We start from the raw sequence: 25,535 nt of genomic DNA, 5'->3' as shown, positions 1-25,535 counted from the left end.
TCTTATCTACAATTAGTATTTATTATACAAATAAAGTACTTATTTTAATCATGCCTAATGAATAAGGTACAGGAGAGCCAGTCTGGTCCAGCTCCAGCACACCATTTGTGTCTTTTGAAACTAAATAATATTCTTGAAGATAGGAAAGTGGTAGTGAGATTTTTATGTATTTGTGAGCTTATGTTATGTTTTAAAATGTTAAAGTTAAGTATTTTTATTTTGTTTAAATTTATGTATTACATAATATGAATGGCTCTGAGCCATATATAATAAAAGTTTTTACCAATTTAAATGTTATGTTGTTCAGAGGGCGATACCAGCGCCAGTGCGTAAGATGTCGGATGCGGTAGGAAAACAGAATGGTAAAATTAAACATACTGGTGGCTGTCACTGTGGTGCTGTTCGTTTCGAAGTGTTTGCAAAACCAGATTTAATTGTTTACAACTGCAAGTAAGCCACTGTGAAAGAGTTGCTCACACAAACGTGGGAGAGCGCCTTAGTTTCAAATAGTATCGATATTTGTAGCTTGTTAGTATTCACTTTATTGTGTCTTATTCAAAGTCAAATGACGTAATGTAACTTGGATTTAGTTGGAAATTATTACTAATTAATTGTAAGTCATTAAAAGTTATAAAATTGGCCATCTTCTTTGTTCCTCATCCATAATTTCCAAGATGTGTTTTAGTTTTCAAATTGTAACCTGCACCTAATATACAACAGCCAATTGTATGATCAACATCCAGTCCTGTGTTTTTTCGTGGGTAAATTCACTGCCTTTTTTTCACTTAAATAAATTTTGAATGGTTTGCTGCTGTCAATATATTACATTGTTAAATCTTGTAACTTAACAGTACTTGGTTGAGGTGGACTCAGACATTTAATAAACTCAACTTTGTTTTTAAGCTGTTTTCTTTTAGTTTTATTATATGATATGATAGTGGTCAACTGAGTTTCACGCATGTTCACGATGCTTTCTGTGGAGAGAAACTGAACTGTTGATAAAATGGATTGTAAATATTTTGAGAGAGAAATGGCATCCTGTATGAGCCGTGAAGATTTGCTCTAATAATTTTGAATGTTCATATGAGAGATAAATTATCACTGTAATCTCATTACTGAGCTCATGTGAAACGTATATTATTTCAGAGTATAATGTTTTAATTAAATATTTCTTTATTGTATTTAAAATTCTAAGTCTCTATTATGAGAATGTCTTTTGATACTGGACTGTTTAGTTTTGGATAAATGCATTAGTACATAATATTTTGATTGTTGAAGTTTTTAGCTAGATAGCTTGTTATAGAAATACCAGTGTATAATAAATAAATTAATATTGCACATAGTACCGATTGTCAGTAAACTAAATATAAGTTAGTATATTTGAAATTAAATAGTGCTATGAATTTATACTGTATGTGGTTAACAACTTTGAAAGCACTAAGAATGCACTTGAAATTTATGAAGCAACTATGATTCCAGTGCTATGTTTAAAAATGTTTATTTCTGTATGTAAATCAAAACAGATATACTGTAATTTTCTTCATGAGTGGCACTGTAATATTTCTGTTGAAGTTAATATGAAATATGATTCTCATTGCAATAGTAAAGCATGTAATGAATTACTTATTAAAGTGGAGGTACAGATATTTGTGGTATGCCAAAAAGATATGACATCAGAGCAAAATTACATAAATTCATACAAACAAGACAGTATCATTCTAAATGCTAGCCATCATGTGAGAGAAGATCCTACGAAAAGAATCTAATGTTCAACAGTGGTTTTGATGTGCTGAAAAGTACCTTTCCTGGTATTTCCTTAAGTACCTTTCCTGGTATTTAAAGGGGATTGTTATTAAGAGGAAAAAGGTCTCGACTCTCCAAGCTTATCCTCCAATTCTGCAGTTTTCCTCCTTTGATAAGTTTTATAAGTTCTTTTTTTCTTGCTTGTTTGTTATTTGAAAGTGGTATCATGTGGTACCAGGTTTTACATAAGGAACCCTTAGTGCATTTCAACAAGTTACAAGAAAAGTACTAAAATTCCATGTGGTTTTAATATTCAATGACTGTAAGAAAACTTTGATATGGAAAGAAGTTTCTTGACTGTGTTGGTGCAACTACAATAGACAATAACAACTAGTGATGTATTGGTGTTTATGGTCATTTCTTGAAACAGGAAGATGCATTTGGACTATTTCTTTACAAATGGCAAGACCACAATGAACAAAGTTGGTGAGAATATACATGAAATGTTAAATATAACTGTGGCTCATGAAAGTCATTGTCCAACTTGTCACTTCTACATGTTGAAAGAATTAGGTGCTGATATATTATTGAAATACTTACAGCCATGGTTTTACCATCCTACTAATGAAAAAATGCTATATATATATATATATATATGACCCTCATAATAAATCATTTGAAACTTTCACACAAAAAGTGTAGAAGTGAAATATGTTAAATTGTAGTTTTTACTGATTTACATAAATCACAAGAACAAGAAGGATTCTATGTAGGAAGTAATTATAATAATAATAAATATAATTATCATAAATAATAAATTAATTATAATATGGCCATGTTTGTCAGCACTGGAAATTCAAGTATGGGAGATTCCAAAGAATTTTCATACAAAGACTTGAACACACCTTAGTCATACAGTTACATTTATAACAAGTTTTGATAAACTGAGTTGTTAAACTCAAGAAATCCATTAGCTAAAAAAGGCACAAACATCCAATGTAAATTTTTAATGAGTTATTTTGAAACTTTTCTGAGTAGAAATGGAAAATTATATTTTTTCGTTAACAGACATCATTGGGCAAAGAATGTTTGCAGCTGAATATACAACACCATTAACTGTATACACTACATTAGCATAAAAAAATCTACATCCTACCTTTACAGATATAATAACTGCACTATGTTAATATACAAAGTCCACTTGTAGGGTATATTAGCATGCAAGATATAGTTATAGGCTTTATTAACAGATATATTAACTATACTATACTGACACACAATATCTTATAGATATACTAACTGTACTACATTAATACAAAAAAATATAATTAATTGTAGGCTACATTCAGATATGCTACATGTACCACAGTATCATAAAAACATTAGTTGTAAGCTACATTTAGATATATTAATTGTATTATACTGTCATAAATATCACAGTTATAGGCTACATTTAGATATACTAACTGTACTACACTGTCATAAATATCACAGTTGTAGGCTACATTTAGATATATTAACTATAGTACACTACATTAGTTGTAGGCTATGTTTAGATGAATTAACTATACTACACTACATTAGTTGTAGGCTATGTTTAGATGTATTAACTATACTACACTACATTAGTTGTAGGCTGCATTTAGATGTACTAACTGTACTACACTATCATAAAGAATATCACTTCAGTTGTAGGCTAAATTTGGATGTACTAACTGTACTCTACTGTGATAAATATCACTTTAGTAGTAGGCTAAATTTGGATGTATTAACTGTACTATACTGTGATAAATATCACTTTAGTAGTAGGCTAAATTTGGATGTACTAACTGTACTATACTGTGATAAACATCACTTTAGTAGTAGGCTAAATTTGGATGTACTAACTGTACTATACTGTGATAAATATCACTTTAGTAGTAGGCTAAATTTGGATGTACTAAATGTACTATAATGTTATAAATATCGCTTTAGTAGTAGGCTAAATTTAGATGTACTAACTGTATTATACTGTGATAAATATCACTACTAGTAGGCTAAATTTGGATGTACTAACTGTACTATACTGTGATAAACATCACTTTAGTAGTAGGCTAAATTTGGATGTACTAACTGTACTCTACTGTGATAAATATCACTTTAGTAGTAGGCTAAATTTAGATGTACTAACTGTACTATACTGTGATAAATATCACTTTAGTAGTAGGCTAAATTTGGATGTACTAACTGTATTATACTGTGATAAATATCACTACTAGTAGGCTAAATTTGGATGTACTAACTGTACTATACTGTGATAAACATAACTTTAGTAGTAGGCTAAATTTGGATGCACTAACTGTACTATACTGTGATAAATATCAGTTTAGTAGTAGGCTAAATTTGGATGTACTAACTGTACTATACTGTGATAAATATCACTTTAGTAGTAGGCTAAATTTGGATGTACTAACTGTACTATACTGTTATAAATATCGCTTTAGTAGTAGGCTAAATTTGGATGTACTAACTGTACTATACTGTGATAAATATCACTTTAGTAGTAGGCTAAATTTGGATGTACTAACTGTACTATACTGTGATAAATATCACTTTAGTAGTAGGCTAAATTTAGATGTACTAACTGTACTATACTGTTATAAACATCACTTTAGTAGTAGGCTAAATTTGGATGTACTAACTGTACTATACTGTGATAAATATCACTTTAGAAGTAGGCTAAATTTAGATGTACTAACTGTACTATACTGTTATAAACATCACTTTAGTAGTAGGCTAAATTTGGATGTACTAACTGTACTATACTGTGATAAATATCACTTTAGAAGTCGGCTAAATTTAGATGTACTAACTGTACTATACTGTGATAAATATCACTTTAGAAGTAGGCTAAATTTAGATGTACTAACTGTACTATACTGTGATAAATATCACTTTAGTAGTAGGCTAAATTTGGAAATATGAACAGTACTATGCCTATAAATATCACATTAATTATAGGTTACATTTAGATGTATTGACAGTACTATACTATCATATTAATTGTAGGCTACATTTAGGTATCCCAACTGTACCACTATATTGTAAATACCATATCATTTGTCGGCTACATTTAGATGTACTAACTGTACTACACTATCATAAATATCACATTCTTTGTAGAAAAGTGAGTTGTTATAAGTGTCCTAGGCCTATGAGAGTAAATATCATGCATTAGTGTGTTTCTATGTTTAAAAAATATGTTTAATTTAAAGATAGGGCTTATAGTAAATTTACAATTTTGTGTTAGTATGTTTTGTTTGTATTTGTTTTATATTTAAGATTTTGTTGTTAGTATGTTTGTAAATGTATTTTTTTAAGCTGTTGTAAGTTTTATATGTTAAAGTTTTTACGAGTTGGTTTGTACGAGCTGTTATATGTTTTATGTTACTAAGTTTTTATGAGTTGGTTTGTACCAGCTGTTATACGTGCAGTAGTAAGATTTTATGAGTTGGTTTGTACCAGCTGTTATACGTGCAGTAGTAAGATTTTATGAGTTGGTTTGTACCAGCTGTTTTGTGTGCACCACTAAGTTTTTACAAGTTGGTTTGTTCCTGCTGTTATATGTTTGATGTTACTAAACTTTTATGAGTTGGTTTGTACCAGCTGTTATATGTTTTATATGTTACTAAGTTTTTATGAGCTGGTTTGTACTAGCTATTATATGTACACCACTAAGTTTCTGAGTTGGTTTGTAGCAGCTGTTATATGTGTACCACTAAATTTTTATGAGTTGGTTTGTACATGAATATTTTTTTCAGCTGTAGCATTTGCACAATGAAGAAAAATTCTCACTTTGTCGTAAGTGATGAGGATTTTCGACTTCTGCAAGGAGAAGACAACCTTACTTTGTACATGTTTAATACCTATAAGGCCAAGCATTACTTCTGTAAGACATGTGGTGTACAAAGTTTTTACAAACCTCGTTCAAATCAGCAGGGAATTGGTATGTTCATGTCCAGTTAGTTTTTTCGTATGTTTAAAATGTCGTTGTTGTAAGTTTGAAATTAAGTGTTCACCAAGGGCAAGTCTGAGGGCTTGAAACAATAAAATCTGTACATTGCACAGATAGGTTACTGTACAGTTTTGTGGTTTATAACACATTGCACAGACAGCTTACTGTACAGTTTTGTGGATTATAACACATTGCACAGATAGCTTACTGTACAGTTTTGTGGTTTATAAGACATTGCACAGACAGCTTACTGTACAGTTTTGTGGTTTATAACAATTTAACTAATTTTAAAATTAGAATTAAAAACATTTTTATTTATTTGTGACATTTTCTGTTTATATTGTAATAATGTAATAATTCCTTAATTCAGGTGTTAACCACCACTGTCTGGAACCAGGAACAGTAAGATCAGTTGAGGAGAGGAATTTTGATGGCCAGAATTGGGAACTTGAAATGGATACTGTAGGTGCTCCAGAATTGTCATGAATTAATCAATAAAATATTTTTAAAACTTCGCAAACAGAAAGCATGTTATAATTTTTATTTTTTCTACTGCATGTGTTCAACATGCTTTAATGGAACAATGAACAATTTCTTAAAGAACTTGTCATTATACTCAGTAATTTCAATGATAGTTTCATAATTAAACAAGTGTTCTGAGTGATCTGTGTATCAGTTTTCATGTTTATAAAAGTCTTTTCTTAGTAAGTTCATTTCTGTATAACGACATCTATAAAGATTATAATTCAACTGTAAACATCACTGGTTAAGACATGTTTGTGTTCAGTCTTGGGTTCCTAATGTTACAAAACACATTGAATTGTTGGAAAGAGTTCAGAGAAGGGTTAGTAAAATGGTATCTGGGATAGAGAGGCTGTCATATGAGGACAAGTTAAGATCCTTCCTCTCTCTTCAAAAAAAAAAAATAATTTGAGGAGATTTGATTGAAGTGTTGAAGATTGTAAAAGGAATTGCTTATGTTGATGCATCAACATTTTCTATACTTAACAGTGAGAATTATAGAACCATACTGGTGAAGAACACAAGTTTAATAAAACTACATTACAGTAGTGAAGAACACAAGTTTGTCTGATGAAACTACATTACAGTAGTGAAGAACACAAGTTTGTCTGATAAAACTATATGTATAATAGTGAATAACACAAGTTCATGTAATAAAACTACATTTATAATAGTGAAGAACACAAGTTTGTCTGATAAAACTACATTACAATAGTGAAGAACACAAGTTTGTCTGATAAAACTACATTACAATAGTGAAGAACACAAGTTTGTCTGATAAAACTACATTACAGCAGTGAAGAACAGTAGTTTGTCTAATAAAACTACATTACAGTAGTGAAGAACAGTAGTTTGTCTAATAAAACTACATTACAGTAGTGAAGAACACAAGTTTGTCTGATGAAACTACATTACAGTAGTGAAGAACACAAGTTTGTCTGATGAAACTACATTACAGTAGTGAAGAACACAAGTTTGTCTGATAAAACTATATGTATAATAGTGAATAACACAAGTTCATGTAATAAAACTACATTTATAATAGTGAAGAACACAAGTTTGTCTGATAAAACTACATTACAGCAGTGAAGAACAGTAGTTTGTCTAATAAAACTACATTACAGTAGTGAAGAACACAAGTTTGTCTGATAAAACTATATGTATAATAGTGAAGAACAGAAGTTTATCTAATAAAACTATTTATAATAGTGAATAACACAAGTTCATGTAATAAAACTACATTTATAATAGTAAAGAACACAAGTCTGAGAGAAGAACACTTTTATAATGTTACTACTTTGTGTTAGAGAAGAACATATATCATAACTGAGATGATATATTCTTCTGGCTTGAAATTGTTTATTGATGGTAAACACAAACACACTGTATGTTTTCCAGTATATTTATTTTATTTTGCTCTACATATCATGCAAGTTAAGAAGAATTATATCATCACATTAACATAAGCTAAAAATGGAGAACAGGAAATAGTCATATGATAACATTACTATCACAAATACATAGCAGTATAATATATGATGTAGAATAATATAGAATGTATAAATAAAAAACCTATCACAGTTTTTTTATTTATTATTCATTATGTGCAGGATGTAGGAATTTGAATAACTTGTGCTACTTCCTATATTTCTAAATGATTTATCACATGAATACATTGTTGACCAGTCAAACAACAGCAAATGAAAATAACGCACATGATAAAAGGCATCACCATTTTGTATCTAAAACTAACAAAATTAATGTTTGTGGCTGTTAATTTGTGTAATTAAAAAATATCACTTCTATTTATGAAAATATAATGAACAGGATTCTTATTAGCTTGTGGTAGGCCTAATTACTTCAAGTAAAGATTAGTTCTTTTTCATATTTTAAGTAGAAACTCCATTAATTTATCAAATTTACCAACTGTATGGTGAAAAACTGTCACAGGAGAGAATTATGAATCACATGAGCATATAAATTTCAATATAAAGTATATTCAAATAGTATTATATATAAGAGCATGCTTCTGATGCAGTAGGATGGACAATTCATGGTGTCAGTTATTAAACTATAATGATGTATATATGAATCTTGCCACATTACTCTATTGAAAAGTACACACATAATACAGTCAAATTAAAGCAGCAGACTGCATACCATCATATTCCTCTCTCAGTAGGCATCAGGTGATTATAGAGATGTCACTACCAATGTCCCATTCATTTTTCAGTTTAGACTGCTAAAGAAACAGTAAAAAGTAACGTTTTGATATAAATAACCATATGTTTGCTTCTGAAATGTGTTTCAAGAGATTTTGTTTCTAACAAAGTAATTACTTTTTGTAATTAGTTTTTACTGCAAAAGAATGGGTAAAAAGAAACAAGTATGAGTATAGATATAGTAAAAGCAGGTAATTTATTAAGTTTTAAAATATTTTACTTATGGCATGAATACATTTTCTTGAGCTAAGCTAATAACACATAAATATTCATCTTGTGGATAAGCTAATTATAATGTTAGGTAATTACAAGTCCTTTAGCTGAGCTAATTATATTACGTAATTACATATCCTTTATTATAATGTTACATAACTACATGTCCTTTAACTAAACTAATTATAAGATTATATAAATAGAAGTCCACATTAGGTTATCTTGTCATAAGTACCATATCCTTGAGATGGGTGCTAGCTAGAGTTTATTAATTATGAGGTTGCTAAACTTACGACTGTTGTTGGTGGGGGTTGAGTTTTGTTCAACTGACTGTCACTTGGAGGTCTGTATACTGCTGCTGATGGTACACTCTCACGGCGAGAACCTTCATTTCTGTAGAAAATCTTGTCTTTTCCACCCATTGAACCCTGGTGTTTGGTACTTCTGTATGATGGTGGAGGACTTTTATCCTTTGATAAAAAAGTAATACTAAATATATTGATTTCAATTAGGATTAGTGTAGTAGTAAGATGCTAAGGACCTTAAAAAGTGGTTCATAAATCAGTTTGGAAATGGTCTGTGAGGTGAACCATGGAACATTTAGGAGAAATATTGTACATGTATGCAGTTCACAAGGAGTGCATTTTACTGGAATCTAGAAGTGGCACTAGGGGTGCACTTTTAACAACTCTTCAATATTGACAATGTTATTTCCTATTAGTTTCGTTTTAAACAACGGTATTGAATATTGCAACATGTAACATTCCACCACGAATAATACAAATCTCTTTTTACAATGGCATCTTTAAATTGAAGAATTGTTGCTGAGTTATGGTGATGGATATGCAATTTCAGAAAGCCCCATAGCAGTTTGTCAACAAGAGTAAGGAAAGTGATAGTTGAGAACCAATTCCTCACAAAACCTGGTATGAACGAATGTAATATGCAGGGTATATCACCACTGTTGGAGTTCTGGTATGGTCCAGGCATGATGGAAGTGACAGTTGAGAACCCAGTCCTCGCCAAATGTTTTGTTTTATACAGTTCTTCTTAAAAACATTTCCTGATGTTCTTATTAATCATGTAATTACCATGAAAATCATGCACTAGTCACAGTAAAGTCACAGACTTAAGTTTATGTTTAAATAGCATGAATTTTCTGACTTAAACATAGAAAAACCTGAAAAACTCAAGTATTAATTTAAAATAGCAGAATGTCCACATATAATTGATTAAAGGCTTTATCCTAACTTTATAATTGTATTCACTGATGTAAAATAATTTTATCTTGATGGGAGTCACATTACAGTCCTATTTATTGATATCAAAAGACATTACCTTAACTGGAACCACTTTACAATTATATTTATTGATGGACTTCACAGTGATGGCTGTCAATGTCACCAGTACAATCATCAAGATGAAAATGCCAATCACAATTCCCATTATGATGGGAGCAAAATCAATCTTATCACCTAAATAGAAAACAATATTACCAGATGTTAATCAGTACACATTCAAAAATGTATCGTAATCCAGTGATTTCTGATTTACATATTCCTTTATGTTTTATAAAATATTGCAACAAAAATAAAGTAAAGTAATAAGGCTAGAAGCTGATGAGATCAGAAGAAAGTGTGGCTTTCAAATCTATGATACAAGTGAAACATCAGTTCATAATGATCTGATGTTGTACAGTAATGATTAACAGGTTAAAACTGTACAATGAATTGAAATACAACAACAACTTAGAAGTAAACTATCTTTAATGCAGACTACTTAATCTTTTGGTAAAATGTTAGCACTGAAACATGCAGTATTTTTATGATCAAAATTTTGTACAAATGAATGAGATGTAAGTTTGGTTAGTACTGAGATATGCTGCACATTGTTCATAGAAAGTGGGTAAGGGTGACTGAGATGTAGGTTTGGTTAGTACTGAGATATGCTGCACATTGTTCATAGAAAGTGGGTAAGGGTGACTGAGATGTATGTTTGGTTAGTACTGAGATATGCTGCACATTGTTCATAGAAAGTGGGTAAGGGTGACTGAGATGTAGGTTTGGTTAGTACTGAGATATGCTGCGTATTGTTGATAGAAAGTGGGTAAGGGTGACTGAGATGTATGTTTGGTTAGTACTGAGATATGCTGCGTATTGTTCGTAGAAAATGGATAAGAGTGACTGAGATGTAAGTTTGGTTAGTACTGAAATATGTTGCATATTGTTCATAGAAAGTGGGTAAGGGTGACTGAGATGTAACTTTGGTTAGTACTGAGATATGCTGCATATTGTTTATAGAAAGTGGGTAAGGGTGACTGACATGTAAGTTTGGTTAGTACTGAGATATGCTGCATAATGTTGATAGAAAGTGGGTAAGGGTGACTGAGATGTAGGTTTGGACTGTATAGACATAAAGTATAATGAATATACAACACAAAATTATAAAAATCACCTACTGGCAGCTGCTGAAGTCAGAGCTACAATAAGAAGAACTCTTCCATCCAAATCTAACAAGGTAACTTCTCCTTTCTGAATTTTACTCTCCAGTTCATGTTTGGCATCTTCAAGTGATGATTCATCAATTATAATGGATCCTTTGTGAACTGGAACCAAATTAAAGTCGAACAGAACACTTCCTGTATGAAGATGAATGAGAAAAACTAAACCAGGAATGAAACATTAACACTGATTTAAAGAGAGAAAAAAGACCTATAGTTTTTTGGTACCACACTATTTTTCATTAATTTGTAAGGATCAGCATTATGCGAAAAATATAATTTAGGAACCATTGTGATAATGTATGTAAAGTTTTCAAAGAAGCATCTTTAGAAACTCAATTGATTACCTGGTTTTACATCAAAGTCCTGAAAACACCGTATGGGAACTCTCATCTTAGAGGAAAGCTGAGGAATAACATGGCTGATGAACTGTTTCTTTCTTCCTTTGACAACAATGTCATATTCATCTTTGACTTTAAATAATACTGGCAGCTTTTTAGCATTTTCATATTCTGAATTGGCCTTGTTACGTATGGTTGTTGAAGCGGTGGCTAAAGTCTTTGTTAATAACTGGTCATTTGATGTTTGGTTAGAAGAACTGAGTATTTGTGTTTGACTGCTTGCTTCTGTTGTTATTTCAGAAACTGAGGTTTCCTCACCATGATCTTCTGATCCAGAAATATCTGCACTTAAAGAATCAATAGGCATTTTCTTTCCTTCTAAATCTGTGAGTGCTAATGTCCCATTTTTATTCATGCTCTGGAGCTCTTCAACCTTATCTCCTGAGTCATTCAAATGTGTTAGGTTAAAATCCACGATGACACTTCCTGTAATTAATCATTCATGGATTAGGTTTGATTCCTTTTTTAAAAAAAACTTTCATGTTTTAAGATAATTTCAAAAACTGATATAACAAAGGCAAAAAATTGTCTATACAGTATTCCACTTACATAAAATAGATGCCCTCAAGTTGTTCTGTGATCTTTTTGCTAAGCGTAATGTTTATGCAGAGTTCCAGAATATGTAACATGAAACTTTTAACTTCCACAATGCACAACACACAACATGAATGTGTTTAGTTTCTGTATATGTATTACAAAAATTATATCTTCTGTAATATACAACACAAGAAATGTACTAAGTTGCTGTATATGTAATACAGAACTTTTATGTCTTCTGAAATATACAACACATAAGAAATATCTTAAGCTGTTCTACATGAAATACAAAACATTTTGCAAAATGGTTAAAGTATGTAAGGTTCCAGTATTTCTCTTTTATCTTGATCATTAAAGTAGCTACAATAAGGCTAGTTAGGCCTGTGGCTCCATTCTATCTGTCATGCCTGGGTCATGCAGTTTGTTAAAATACTGTCAGGAGGAAAGGAAACAATGTATAAATATATTAATATTAGGTAATACAATGCAACTTTTGGAAACTGCTATTTCTGTTAAATGTATCAAACAACAGTGATCTGTTACACTTATGCAAGAATTATGGGGTTGGCATTTCTTGAAAACTCAATCACTGTAAACATGCAATTACTTTCAGCATGTCTACTAAACCACATATCTATTCATCTTAACCATCATGATGACTGTTAATAATAGATAAAAGAATTGAATTGACAGTGGTAATTTGATAGTAAAGGAAGGGTGACGGTGATGATTGTTTATGATGAAGAAAGGATGACATGATGACTGTTGATGGTGAATAAAAGATGACAATGATGACTGTTGGTGGTGAATATAGGGTGTTTAGCCTTATCAAGTTCTGAACACTGTGTTTGAGTGGGCACTCTATATATATTTCACTGGATAGTTGCAATTAAATTGACTGAAATTACCTTACTGTTTAAAGGATTCTTGAAATTGCAATCAAGACTTATGATTAAAGCTTTACAAAGAAAATAAAAATATAAGACTATACACCTCTAGAAACTGTCAAATTCTTTATTTGTTCCATTTTAAGTCTTAAAAGGTTTGCTATTTGCTGAGAAATATGTTCAGCAAATTCTGCCCTTCTTCCAGACACTGCTTTATCGTAGTCAATATTAAGTCGAATTTTAACTTGAACAGTCTTCCTGTCTTCTTCATTTTGGTACATCTTCATTGTTTCAGAACTGCTGGTGTCATTTAAAGTAATGTAAGGTTCTGTAGGATCCACTGAGGTTGAAGGAATGTCTTGTAAAACAGCACTATAATAAATATTTAAAAAAATATTATTATAACACATGGCTTAAAAACTGTAAAAAAAGAACAGTAATAAAAACAGCCAATACCATAAAACATGTATATACATTAAATATAATTTCATAGCTAATATGGTAAAATGTGTCAGCATGTTGAGTTTAAGCCTATTTTAACCACCACTGATAAATATTTACGTACACTGAGTTAAGTCCCATTTCACTGATAAAATTGTAAAAGATACATGGAGTTAAATCCAAGTTCACAGTCATTACTGTAAAACACCCACATTGAGATAAATATTTCACAGTCAATAGTTTGAAACACGTATATATGAAACATTTCAAATGCTCCAAGTATTGAGCAAATATATGCAGTAAGGAGAAGTATATATAATTTGTATATGTTCACAAATATAGAGAAGCATGGTATACATTCACAAAAGCATGAAAAATATTATATAATCATCGACTAAGAAGACAGGTATGTTGAGAAACATTCTTGTTTACGGTAACTACATACAATGCTACAGAGGTTATGAGAAAGGTGACAAAAGCCTCATTACAGAGACTGGAAGTTAGATCTTCACCTATAAACTGGTGCCACTACAGCAGTGAGAGAGCTACAGCGAATGCTTACATTATCTCATACAAAGTTGCCAAGAAAGGAAATAAGTCAGAACTTTGATGTAGTATCCATATCAAAAGTGAGTGTCAGAATAGAAGTAAGAAGGCTGCCAATTTATTTAATTTATCTGCAATAAATGAACAGGTGGTTTGAGAATTGCAAAATAATCAAAGAAAAACAAACAATTCAATGTTAGATCTACTTGCAGGTAATTGTGTACACTATTTGGAAGATCATAAGAAATACAGAAAGAGTTTGTAAATAACCCATGTTTGAAGCTGAAAAGTCAAGAAGTTACAGCGATCACTAGCAGAGTCTTCGAGGCTGATAGAAGAAGTCTAGCTGGCTTTATAATAAACTTGCCTAATGTTTCTCGCCTAAGCTCTCTGTAAGTAACTATTTGTCATCTTCTATAGAATCAAATAGAATGATTACAATATGGTTGACTTGATATAGTTGTAATGATTTTGTAATGTTATTGTAAACATAATTAAGGATCATATGTTAGTTTATTCAAAGTTATTCTACAAATTGACTGTGACATAGAATATTCTGAAAAGCATATCAAAAGTGTTTTATTGTGTGAATCTTTGTCTCAGAGTCAGATTCGTTACCTTAACTATAAACTTCCTCAAGTTAGTGCTTATGTGCTCAACTTGCCACTGCATTCCTTAATGTAATACATTACAATGTAATATTATATCATAGTCAATAGTGTTAAACACATATACATTGAGTTAAATATTATGTCATAGTCAATAGTGTTAAACACATAAACATTGAGTTAAATATTATATCATAGTCAATAGTGTTAACCACATATATATTGAGTTAAATATTATATCATAGTCAATAGTGTAAAACACATATACATTGAGTTAAATATTATATCATAGACAATAGTGTTAAACACATATACATTGAGTTAAGTATTATGTCATAGTTAATACTGTAAAACATAAATATATTGAGTTAAACACAATTTCATGGTCATTGCAATTAACTACATATGGTAAGTTCCATTTCTTACTTGATATTGTGAAACAGTATGAGAAAGCGAGGTCAGTACCAGTTAACCATGCATAGGTATCATTAAAAGTTTTATAGTTATCCATGATAAAGAGACAGGTACACATCCTAGAGTTTTATAGTTGTCCATGATGAAGAGTCAGGTACACATGCTAGAGTTTTATAGTTGTCCATGATGAAGAGACAGGTACACATGCTAGAGTTTTAAAGTTGTCCATGATGAAGAGACAGGTACACATGCTAGAGTTTTAAAGTTGTCCATGATGAAGAGACAGGTACACATGCTAGAGTTTTAAAGTTGTCCATGATGAAGAGACAGGTACACATGCTAGAGTTTTAAAGTTGTCCATGATGAAGAGACAGGTACACATGCTAGAGTTTTAAAGTTGTCCATGATGAAGAGACAGGTACACATGCTAGAGTTTTAAAGTTGTCCATGATGAAGAGACAGGTACACATGCTAGAGTTTTAAAGTTGTCCATGATGAAGAGACAGGTACACATGCTAGAGTTTTAAAGTTGTCCATGATGAAGAGACAGGTACACATGCTAGAGTTTTATAGTTGTCCATGATGAAGAGACAGGTACACATGCTAGAGTTTTAAAGTTGTCCATGATAAAGAGACAGGTACACATCCTAGAGCTTTATAGTTGTCCATGATAAAGAGACAGGTACACATGCTAGAGTTTTATAGTTGTCCATGATGAAGAGACAGGTACACATGATAGAGTTTTAAAGTTGTCTATGATAAAGAGACAGGTACACACCCTAGAGTTTTATAGTTGTCCATGATGAAGAGACAGGTACACATGCTAGAGTTTTATAGTTGTCCATGATGAAGAGACAGGTACACATGCTAGAGTTTTAAAGTTGTCCATGATGAAGAGACAGGTACACATGCTAGAGTTTTATAGTTGTCCATGATGAAGAGACAGGTACACATGCTAGAGTTTTATAGTTGTCCACGATGAAGAGACAGGTACACATGCTAGAGTTTTATAGTTTTTTTTTATTGTATTTACCAATTTTTTTATCTCTCATGTCTTTTTACTATCGTTATTTAAAAACTTCAATATTTAAAGTGAAAGTGATGAAAACCCTAAATTACAGTTTTTGTAGAGGTCACTTACTATATGAAAGTTTTCAAATGGTTAGTTTGCATACACATACACACACACATATGAAATAATGATCAACATTTTACCCAAAAATCCCCATTAACTTGCAGGAACACATGAGCACAGTGTAGTGTGGGATCTTGTGTTGGGTTGTATTGCATCCATCAGTTGTCCAGTTCATGCTGGTAGTATCCAGTCTTCCACACTAGAGGACAGAACAGTTGTTATGAAACAAGAACTGGACGTTACATCTTGTGTACAGTCATTCATGTAAAGGTCTTGGGATTATATACTTGATGTAACTGTACAACATGAAATATATTATTTTATATGCAAAGTGTAGACACTTGTTTATCCAACCTACATAAAAGCTAAAATACATTTGTTCAGAAAGAATAGTTCCATTACAGTCTGCCCATTATGATGTTAGTGATGGAGTACAAGAGGGCCATGAGGGGGGGTCTACATAGTGAGTGTTGAATCACCTAGCTCAGAGTACATAGTGAGTGTTGAATCACCTAGCTCAGAGTACATAGTGAGTGTTGAATCACCTAGCTCAGAGTACATAGTGAGTGTTGAATCACGTAGCTCAGAGTACATAGTGAGTGTTGAATCACCTAGCTCAGAGTATATAGTGAGTGTTAAATCACCTAGTTCAGAGTACATAGTGAGTGTTAAATCACCTAGTTCAGAGTACATAGTGAGTGTTGAATCATGTAGCTCAGAGTACGTATTGCATAAAATTTATCTTGAAATTAAGAGTATCAATTCAGTTTTAAAGTTAAATTGTTTAGGAACTAAAGTACTTTATGTTACATGTGTTTTAAGCTATACTAACTACACCTTACCTTCCTGTAAATATTATGTGTCTTATATAGCTTATGTGTTTCATTGTAAGATGCTCTCCCATACAAATTAATTACAGAAACTTGTTTTCATGTACTTATTGTAATCTATACTTACTGTAACTAGCTTTCCATCAGGTATCCACTCATTTTGTGTTTGTAGAGAAAACAAGAAAATACTTTCAAAACCTTGGACATGAATATTTTGTCCTGTTTCAGGGTTAATCAGCTGAAACTGTTTCAGTTCTCCAGGTACGTTTAAAAGCATTAGTCCAAGCTCTTTTTCTAAATGCCAATAAGCTATACAAGGGCCGTAACAAAGTCCATCATTATCACATAACCAATGTACAAATGCATCCATGTTAGGTGAATGGAAGATCGCCTGCAAATACATACACACACACATATATGTATATAACAATATACAAATGTATCCACATTAGATGAATAAAAGAAGCTTGAAAATATATGTATGAATTTCAGTCCCATCAAAACATTAATTTTACTAAACATATTGAACATTTTTGGATTCAGGTGGAAAATGGAAATATTAAATAATAACAATAATAATAAGTTCAGCCTGGAGACAGCTTTTGATTTAGTGAAGCTAAAAACTGTTTTCAGTTTCTTGTGTAGTTCACACACTATCAGGAATGTAGTAGAGTAGAAAACAACAATTGATATATTCTATTTTCTTTTACAGTTATAATAATAATCGTTCCTCTTCTGAAGTTATTTTACATTCTCAGAGTTCTTCTTCAACTAAGAACTAACTCTAAGCTAGCCAAACCTTGTAAGATTGGATGTAAATATCAAGGATACTCAACTCATGAATCTAAAAATGGGGTTTTATATAACTCCTTTGTGATTATGACATTGGTGTTATTTTCACATATGAAAAAAAATCCTCGTTTGTATTTCATTTTTATAAGCTTTAAACCACCACTGTTTAATAATAACTTGATTTAAACTTATCACACCTACAAATGTAGGTAACAATGTTCAATAATTTTTATATAAAAATGGATTATCCATCAATGATGTTGACTGAATACTTCATATGTACATCAAAAGAAAGGTTTTAGAAAATTATCTTTACATAAATATCTCTTAGTTATAACTTCTACACATAAATACCAACAAAGAGATACACTCATCTTAGAAGACAGGAGTGAAAGTGACAGATAATTATGTATATTACAAATAAAAAATACACTCATCTAACAAGACAGGACTAAAATTGAATGACGATTTGTACTTGTACAAATGATAATTATGTATTCTACAATTAAAGGATACACTAATCTTACAAGATAGGACAGAAAGTGACTGATAATTATGCATTTTACTATTAAATGATTAGTCATCTTACAAGATAGGACTGAAAGTGACTGAGAATTACATATTCTCCAATTATAGGAGTGAAAGTGAATGATAATTATGTATTGTACAATTAAAAGATACAGTGATCTTAGAAGATGGGACTGATAGTGTTAGGTACAATTAGAAGTGAAACAGAACAGTTAAGAATGATCATATATTATGCAAATTGTTAAGGTGTTATCATTTTTATATATATTCAGATAAATAAACATGTAAAGATATTACAGGATCTTCTTAATATAAGACACAATTCTAGTCAAACACTGTTATAAATCATCAATAATAAAGATAAAAAGTGAGGAATTATATTTTTATTTCACAGGTTAGATCATTAATCCTGTGGTACTCAATATATTCTGTATTGAAGAAGTCTTATATTAAGAATAATAAGTCTTCATTTTGACAGGGTCAAGGCACTTACAGTTATTCCTTGGGCAGGCATGAGTTAATAAGATAAATGAACTTACTGTATAGTCCAAGTTTTCTGTTTCCATTGCTGTAAGGAAAGTGACACCATCTTCACTCACATTATGATGAAACTGGTCAAAACCACGGTAACGACATTTTACAGCTTGATACAAGGTTTGGTTTGCCAGAAACCATGAAACGTTTAGAGGATCTGAGATGTACCCGACAGTAAGTTTATCAATATCTGACATGATATCTACCTGTAGAGAAGAAAGATGCATTCTAAAAAATGGTTTAAAGTACCTGAACTTCAACCTATAGTAAGTTTATCAATATCTGATATGATCTGTATCTGTAAAGAAATGTATGCAAAAAATAATGGCTTAAATAATTGTCAACACAAAATACATTTCACAATATCTAACCTGATCTCTGTGTATGGATATACAATATCATTAAGCAATATACTTCAAATAGCCATGGTTTAAGTAATTACATTTTAAAACAACATATGTTAACAAAATTTTATTTCACAATAATAAGTGTTAAATGACTGACTTACACTGTTTGTATATTATTAAACAATGTATGTTAGAGTAAACACAGTTTTATTACATGATAATAAGTGGTATATGCCTAGCTTACACAGTTTTTCTATTATTAAACAATGTATGTTACAGTAAACAGTTTGTCTATTACTAAACAATGTATAATACAGTAAACACTGTTGGTCTATTATTAAACAATGTATGTTTCAGTAAACACAATATTATTTCATAATACTAAGTGGTAAATGACTATCTTACACTGTTTGCTTATTATTAAGCAATGTAAGTTAAAGAAAACACTGTTTATCTATTATAAAACAATGTATTTTACAGTTAACACAATTTTATTTCACCGTAATATGTGGTACATGTCTAGCTTACAACGTTTATCTATTATTGAACAATGTATGTTGCAGTAAACATTGTTTGTCTATTATTAAACAAAGTACGTAACAGTAAACACTGTTTGTTTATTATTAAACAACTTATATAACTTATTATTTCATGATAATAAGTGGTAAATGAAATTAGTAACTGACAGTCTTTGTCTATTATTAAACAATGTATGTTACAGTAAACACTGTCTATTATTAAACAATATATGTTACAGTAAACACTGTCTATTATTAAACAATGTATGTCACAGTAAACACTGTCTTATTTCACGATAATAAGTGGTAACTGGTTAGCTTACACAGGTTGTCTATTATTAAACAATGTATGTAACAGTGAAAACTGTCTATTATTGAACAAATTATGTTGCAGTAAACAATTTTATTTCAGGATAATATGTGGTATATGATGACCTTACATTGTATGTCTGTTATTAAATAACATATGTTACAGTAAACACAATTTTATTTCATGATAATAAGTGGCAAATGGTTAGCTTACACAGTATGTCTATTTTAAAGCAATGTACGTTTCAGTAAACACTGGTATATTTATTAATAATAAGTGGTATATGTCTACCTGACACAGTCTGTCTATTATTAAACAATGTATGTTATGGTAAACACTGCTTGTTTATTATTAAAACATGTTTGTAACAGAAAACACTGTTTGTCTATTATTAAACAAGGTATGTTACAGAAAATAAAATTTTACTTCACAAATATAAGTGGTAAATGAAATTAGTAGCTTACACTCTTTGCCTGTTATTAAACATTGTATGTTTCAGTAAACACAACTTTATTTCACGATGGTATATGGTAAATGATGAGCTTAGAGCTTACACTGCTTGTCTGTTATTAAACAACATATGTTACCATAAACACTACCATTTTTTACAGTAACAAATGGCAAATGACTAATTTACACTGTTTGTTTATTATTAAACAATGTAAACACTGTCTTATTTCACGATAATGTGTGGTAAATGACAAGTTTACACTGTTTGTTTATGATTAAACAGTGTATGTTACAATAAGCATTGTTTGTCTATTAATAAACAATGTATATCACAGTGAAAACTGTCTATTATTGAACAATCTATGATACAGTAAACTCAATTATATTTCACAATAATAAGTGGGAAATGACTAGTTAACATTGTTTGTTTATTATTAATCATTGTTACAGTAAACCGTTTGTCTATTATTAAAAAAATGTATGTTACAGTAAACATTGTTTGTCTATTATCAAACAATATATGTTACAGTAAACACTGTTTGTCTATTACTTAACAATGTATGTTATGGTAAACACTGTTTGTCTATTACTTAACAATGTATGTTACAGTAAACATTGTTGGTCTATTATTAAACAATGTGTGTTACAGTAAACACTGTTTGTATATAATTAAACACTGTGTGTTACAGTAAACAATGTTTGTTTATTACTTAACAATGTATGTTACAGTAAACACTGTTTGTTTATTACTTAACAATGTATGTTACAGTAAACACTGTTTGTTTATTACTTAACAATGTATGTTACAGTAAACACTGTTTGTTTATTACTTAACAATGTATGTTACAGTAAACACTGTTTTTTTATTACTTAACAATGTATGTTACAGTAAACACTGTTTGTTTATTACTTAACAATGTATGTTACAGTAAACACTGTTTGTCTATAATTAAACACTGTGTGTTACAGTGAACAATGTTTGTCTATTACTTAACAATGTATGTTACAGTAAACACTGTTTGTTTATTACTTAACAATGTATGTTACAGTAAACACTGTTTGTCTATTATTAAACACTGTGTGTTACAGTAAACACTGTTTGTTTATTACTTAACAATGTATGTTACAGTAAACACTGTTTGTTTATTACTTAACAATGTATGTTACAGTAAACACTGTTTTTTTATTACATAACAATGTATGTTACAGTAAACACTGTTTGTTTATTACTTAACAATGTATGTTACAGTAAACACTGTTTGTTTATTACTTAACAATGTATGTTACAGTAAACACTGTTTGTCTATAATTAAACACTGTGTGTTACAGTAAACAATGTTTGTCTATAATTAAACAATGTATGTTACAGTAAACACAGTTTTATTTCATGATAATAAATGTTATATGTCTACCTTACATACTTTGTCTATTATTAAACAAAGTATGTAACAGTAAACATTGTTTGTCTATTATCAAACAATATATGTTACAGTAAACACTGTTTGTCTATTACTTAACAATGTATGTTATGGTAAACACTGTTTGTCTATTACTTAACAATGTATGTTACAGTAAACATTGTTGGTCTATTATTAAACAATGTGTGTTACAGTAAACACTGTTTGTATATAATTAAACACTGTGTGTTACAGTAAACAATGTTTGTTTATTACTTAACAATGTATGTTACAGTAAACACTGTTTGTTTATTACTTAACAATGTATGTTACAGTAAACACTGTTTGTTTATTACTTAACAATGTATGTTACAGTAAACACTGTTTGTGTATTACTTAACAATGTATGTTACAGTAAACACTGTTTGTGTATTACTTAACAATGTATGTTACAGTAAACACTGTTTGTCTATAATTAAACACTGTGTGTTACAGTAAACAATGTTTGTCTATAATTAAACAATGTATGTTACAGTGAACAATGTTTGTCTATTACTTAACAATGTATGTTACAGTAAACACTGTTTGTTTATTACTTAACAATGTATGTTACAGTAAACACTGTTTGTCTATTATTAAACACTGTGTGTTACAGTAAACAATGTTTGTCTATAATTAAACACTGTGTGTTACAGTAAACAATGTTTGTCTATTATTAAACACTGTGTGTTACAGTAAACAATGTTTGTCTATTATTAAACACTGTGTGTTACAGTAAACAATGTTTGTCTATTATCAAATAGACAATAAACTCAGTTTCATTTTATTGATCAACTAACAATGAGTTTCTCTACTTTTCTTCTTCTAACAAATCAGAGTGGACCTAATGCTTGAAAAACCTTAAGATAAGGAAAGCTTTATAATACGTAAACATTCAGATAAATATGTTATTATGCCATTTCATTTTATAAACCATGTTTTTATAATAACAATTTTCTACATGAACTGGTAGGTGATCATACCATATTTATCTTTAAGAATAAACAAACAACTTATTATTTCTTTTCTCTAATTTAATAAATACAGATTATGTATTTTTGTTTATTTCAATATGAAATGTTTTTTCTTCTTATGTGATAGTAAGTCTTACAGTGTTTTTTGTCATTTTCCCAATCATCACAGCATTTGTCCCCATGATGTTATCATCTTGTGACAAATAACTTCTGCTGGTGGTTGCAGCTGGAACGAATAAAGATTAATATAATAGGTTGATAGTAACATACAGCACAATACAGTAATACGATGCAAGCTATGTTAAACATATATTCCTTGTTATGCTGGTTATGTAGTGTACTTGTTGGATATATTAGACTGATCAGTTTATTATTTAGTTTTCATAACAAATGTTAAAAGTTAATTATTTTAAAACGATAGTTATGACAAGTTTATTTACAAAACTCTGTACAAGTCTTATATTGTGGTTTAACTGTTGTACTAGTCTTTTGTAATATTACTGTATGTTATCTTAATAGAAGCTTCCTTATTTTTCTCATTATGTTTCATGCTGTTGTTCCTAGAGGGTTAGATGTTTCTTGAATTTTTTGTCAAGTATTATAAGTATTTGCAGATACAGAGAGTAAATCAAGCTAGTTAAAGTAAAGATGAAATCAGACGTTTTGACTGTTTAGCCATAATGATCTCTAAAGTGAGTTTCACAACTTTTTTGCAATAACAAAGATAGATAAAGAAGAATTTATTTTGTCGAATGGAGCTTTAAGCTGATTGGGTCTGCTTGTGTGAACTTTGATGAAAAAGAAAGAATTATTTAAAGCCCTAGATACAACTATGATAAGCAACAATGTAACAACTTTTTGTATACCTATCTAACTTGTTTTGAATGTATATTATTTTAAAACAAGTGGATTCTGTGCTGTCCATTTATTGTTGAAATTTATCACCAAAAGATCACAGACACCTACAGTAAAGAATCCTGTTTATCCCAGCCCTATGGAAACTTAACAGCATTATAGCACAACACAGAAATACAACATGAATTATACTGACCACAAGTTCTTTGTTGTGCACGTTTTGTAGTGTATGATAGTACAGAACATTAATAATTTAGAAACTATACCAACCACAAGTTCTTTGCTATGCATGCTGTACAGTGTAATATAGCACAACACACTAATACAATAGAAATTATGCTAAAAGTAGGATCTTTGCTGTGCAAGTTATGTAGTGTAATATAGTACAACACACTATTACAATAGAAATTATGCTAAAATAGGTTCTTTGCTGTGCATGTTATGTAGTGTAATATAGCATAGCACACTAACACAAAAGAAATTATGCTAAACATAGGTTCTCTGCTGTGCATGATATGTAGTGTAATATAGTACAACACACTAATACAAGACAAATTATGCTAAGCATAGGTTACTTGCTGTGCATGTTGTGCAGTGTAATATGGCACAACACACTAATACAAGAGAAATTATGCTAAGCATAGGTTCTTTGTAGTGCATGCTATGTAATATATTATAATGGTAGAACGTTATGTAAAAGAGTATAAAAAGAAAGAAATTTAAACTGTACTATGATGGTTATAACATGTCTTATAATGATTAAGTAACGATACATATATAATGAAACTTTAAACTGTACTATGATGGTTATAACATGTCTTATAATGATTAAGTAACGATACATATATAATGAAACTTTAAACTGTACTATGATGGTTATAACATGCCTTATAATGATTAAGTAACGATACATATATAATGAAACTTTAAACTGTACTATGATGGTTATAACATGTCTTATAATGATTAAGTAACGATACATATATAATGAAACTTTAAACTGTACTATGATGGTTATAACATGTCTTATAATGATTAAGTAACGATACATATATAATGAAACTTTAAACTGTACTATGATGGTCATAACATGCCTTATAATGATTAAGTAACGATACATATATAATGAAACTTTAAACTGTACTATGATGGTTATAACATGCCTTATAATGATTAAGTAACGATACATATATAATGAAACTTTAAACTGTACTATGATGGTTATAACATGTCTTATAATGATTAAGTAACGATACATATATAATGAAACTTTAAACTGTACTATGATGGTTATAACATGTCTTATAATGATTAAGTAACGATACATATATAATGAAACTTTAAACTGTACTATGATGGTCATAACATGCCTTATAATGATTAAGTAACGATACATATATAATGAAACTTTAAACTGTACTATGATGGTTATAACATGCCTTATAATGATTAAGTAACGATACATATATAATGAAACTTTAAACTGTACTATGATGGTTATAACATGTCTTATAATGATTAAGTAACGATACATATATAATGAAACTTTAAACTGTACTATGATGGTTATAACATGCCTTATAATGATTAAGTAACGATACATATATAATGAAACTTTAAACTGTACTATGATGGTTATAACATGCCTTATAATGATTAAGTAACGATACATATATAATGAAACTTTAAACTGTACTATGATGGTTATAACATGCCTTATAATGATTAAGTAACGATACATATATAATGAAACTTTAAACTGTACTATGATGGTTATAACATGCCTTATAATGATTAA

At 30.1% G+C, this 25,535-nt stretch overlaps 2 protein-coding genes and 1 long non-coding RNA gene across 3 annotated transcripts in view; 2 read left to right on the top strand and 1 right to left on the bottom strand.

The window, feature by feature from the left end:
• Positions 1-290: 290 nt before the first annotated feature.
• Positions 291-6,257, top strand: LOC143236797 (centromere protein V-like). Its single transcript, XM_076475361.1, has 3 exons — positions 291-450; positions 5,544-5,728; positions 6,108-6,257. Exons 1-3 carry the CDS (start codon positions 335-337, stop codon positions 6,221-6,223), a joined length of 417 nt encoding a protein of 138 aa, XP_076331476.1. The 5' UTR covers positions 291-334; the 3' UTR covers positions 6,224-6,257.
• Positions 6,258-7,641: 1,384 nt separating this feature from the next.
• LOC143236796 (uncharacterized) overlaps positions 7,642-25,535 on the bottom strand; it is a 133,018-nt gene continuing 115,124 nt past the window's right edge. Inside the window, exons 13-22 of the mRNA XM_076475360.1 lie at positions 23,020-23,108; positions 18,853-19,053; positions 17,121-17,384; positions 16,244-16,362; positions 13,126-13,391; positions 11,542-12,021; positions 11,153-11,332; positions 10,033-10,169; positions 8,988-9,164; positions 7,642-8,501 (exon numbers count right to left, since the gene is read on the bottom strand). Of these exons, the coding sequence (XP_076331475.1) occupies positions 8,445-8,501; positions 8,988-9,164; positions 10,033-10,169; positions 11,153-11,332; positions 11,542-12,021; positions 13,126-13,391; positions 16,244-16,362; positions 17,121-17,384; positions 18,853-19,053; positions 23,020-23,108 (1,970 nt within the window). The 3' untranslated portion in view covers positions 7,642-8,444. The remainder of the gene's footprint in view (positions 8,502-8,987; positions 9,165-10,032; positions 10,170-11,152; positions 11,333-11,541; positions 12,022-13,125; positions 13,392-16,243; positions 16,363-17,120; positions 17,385-18,852; positions 19,054-23,019; positions 23,109-25,535) is intronic.
• On the top strand, positions 14,018-20,397 carry LOC143236798 (uncharacterized). Its single transcript, XR_013019754.1, has 2 exons — positions 14,018-14,398; positions 18,792-20,397. It is a non-coding gene; the product is annotated as an uncharacterized LOC143236798 (long non-coding RNA).

The sequence above is a fragment of the Tachypleus tridentatus genome, chromosome 13 (assembly GCF_004210375.1).
Source record: "Tachypleus tridentatus isolate NWPU-2018 chromosome 13, ASM421037v1, whole genome shotgun sequence".
NCBI classification, from domain to species: Eukaryota; Metazoa; Arthropoda; class Merostomata; order Xiphosura; family Limulidae; genus Tachypleus; species Tachypleus tridentatus.
This window is presented reverse-complemented; position numbering and strand designations above follow the sequence as displayed.

What these genes read in the sequence shown, in the direction of transcription:
- LOC143236797 (XM_076475361.1), top strand. Translation starts at nt 335, where the DNA reads ATGTCGGATGCGGTAGGAAAACAGAATGGTAAAATTAAACATACTGGT. An exon ending in TTAATTGTTTACAACTGCAA is followed by an intron (nt 451 to 5,543) that starts GTAAGCCACTGT and finishes TATTTTTTTCAG; the next exon opens with CTGTAGCATTTGCACAATGA. An exon ending in TTCAAATCAGCAGGGAATTG is followed by an intron (nt 5,729 to 6,107) that starts GTATGTTCATGT and finishes TCCTTAATTCAG; the next exon opens with GTGTTAACCACCACTGTCTG.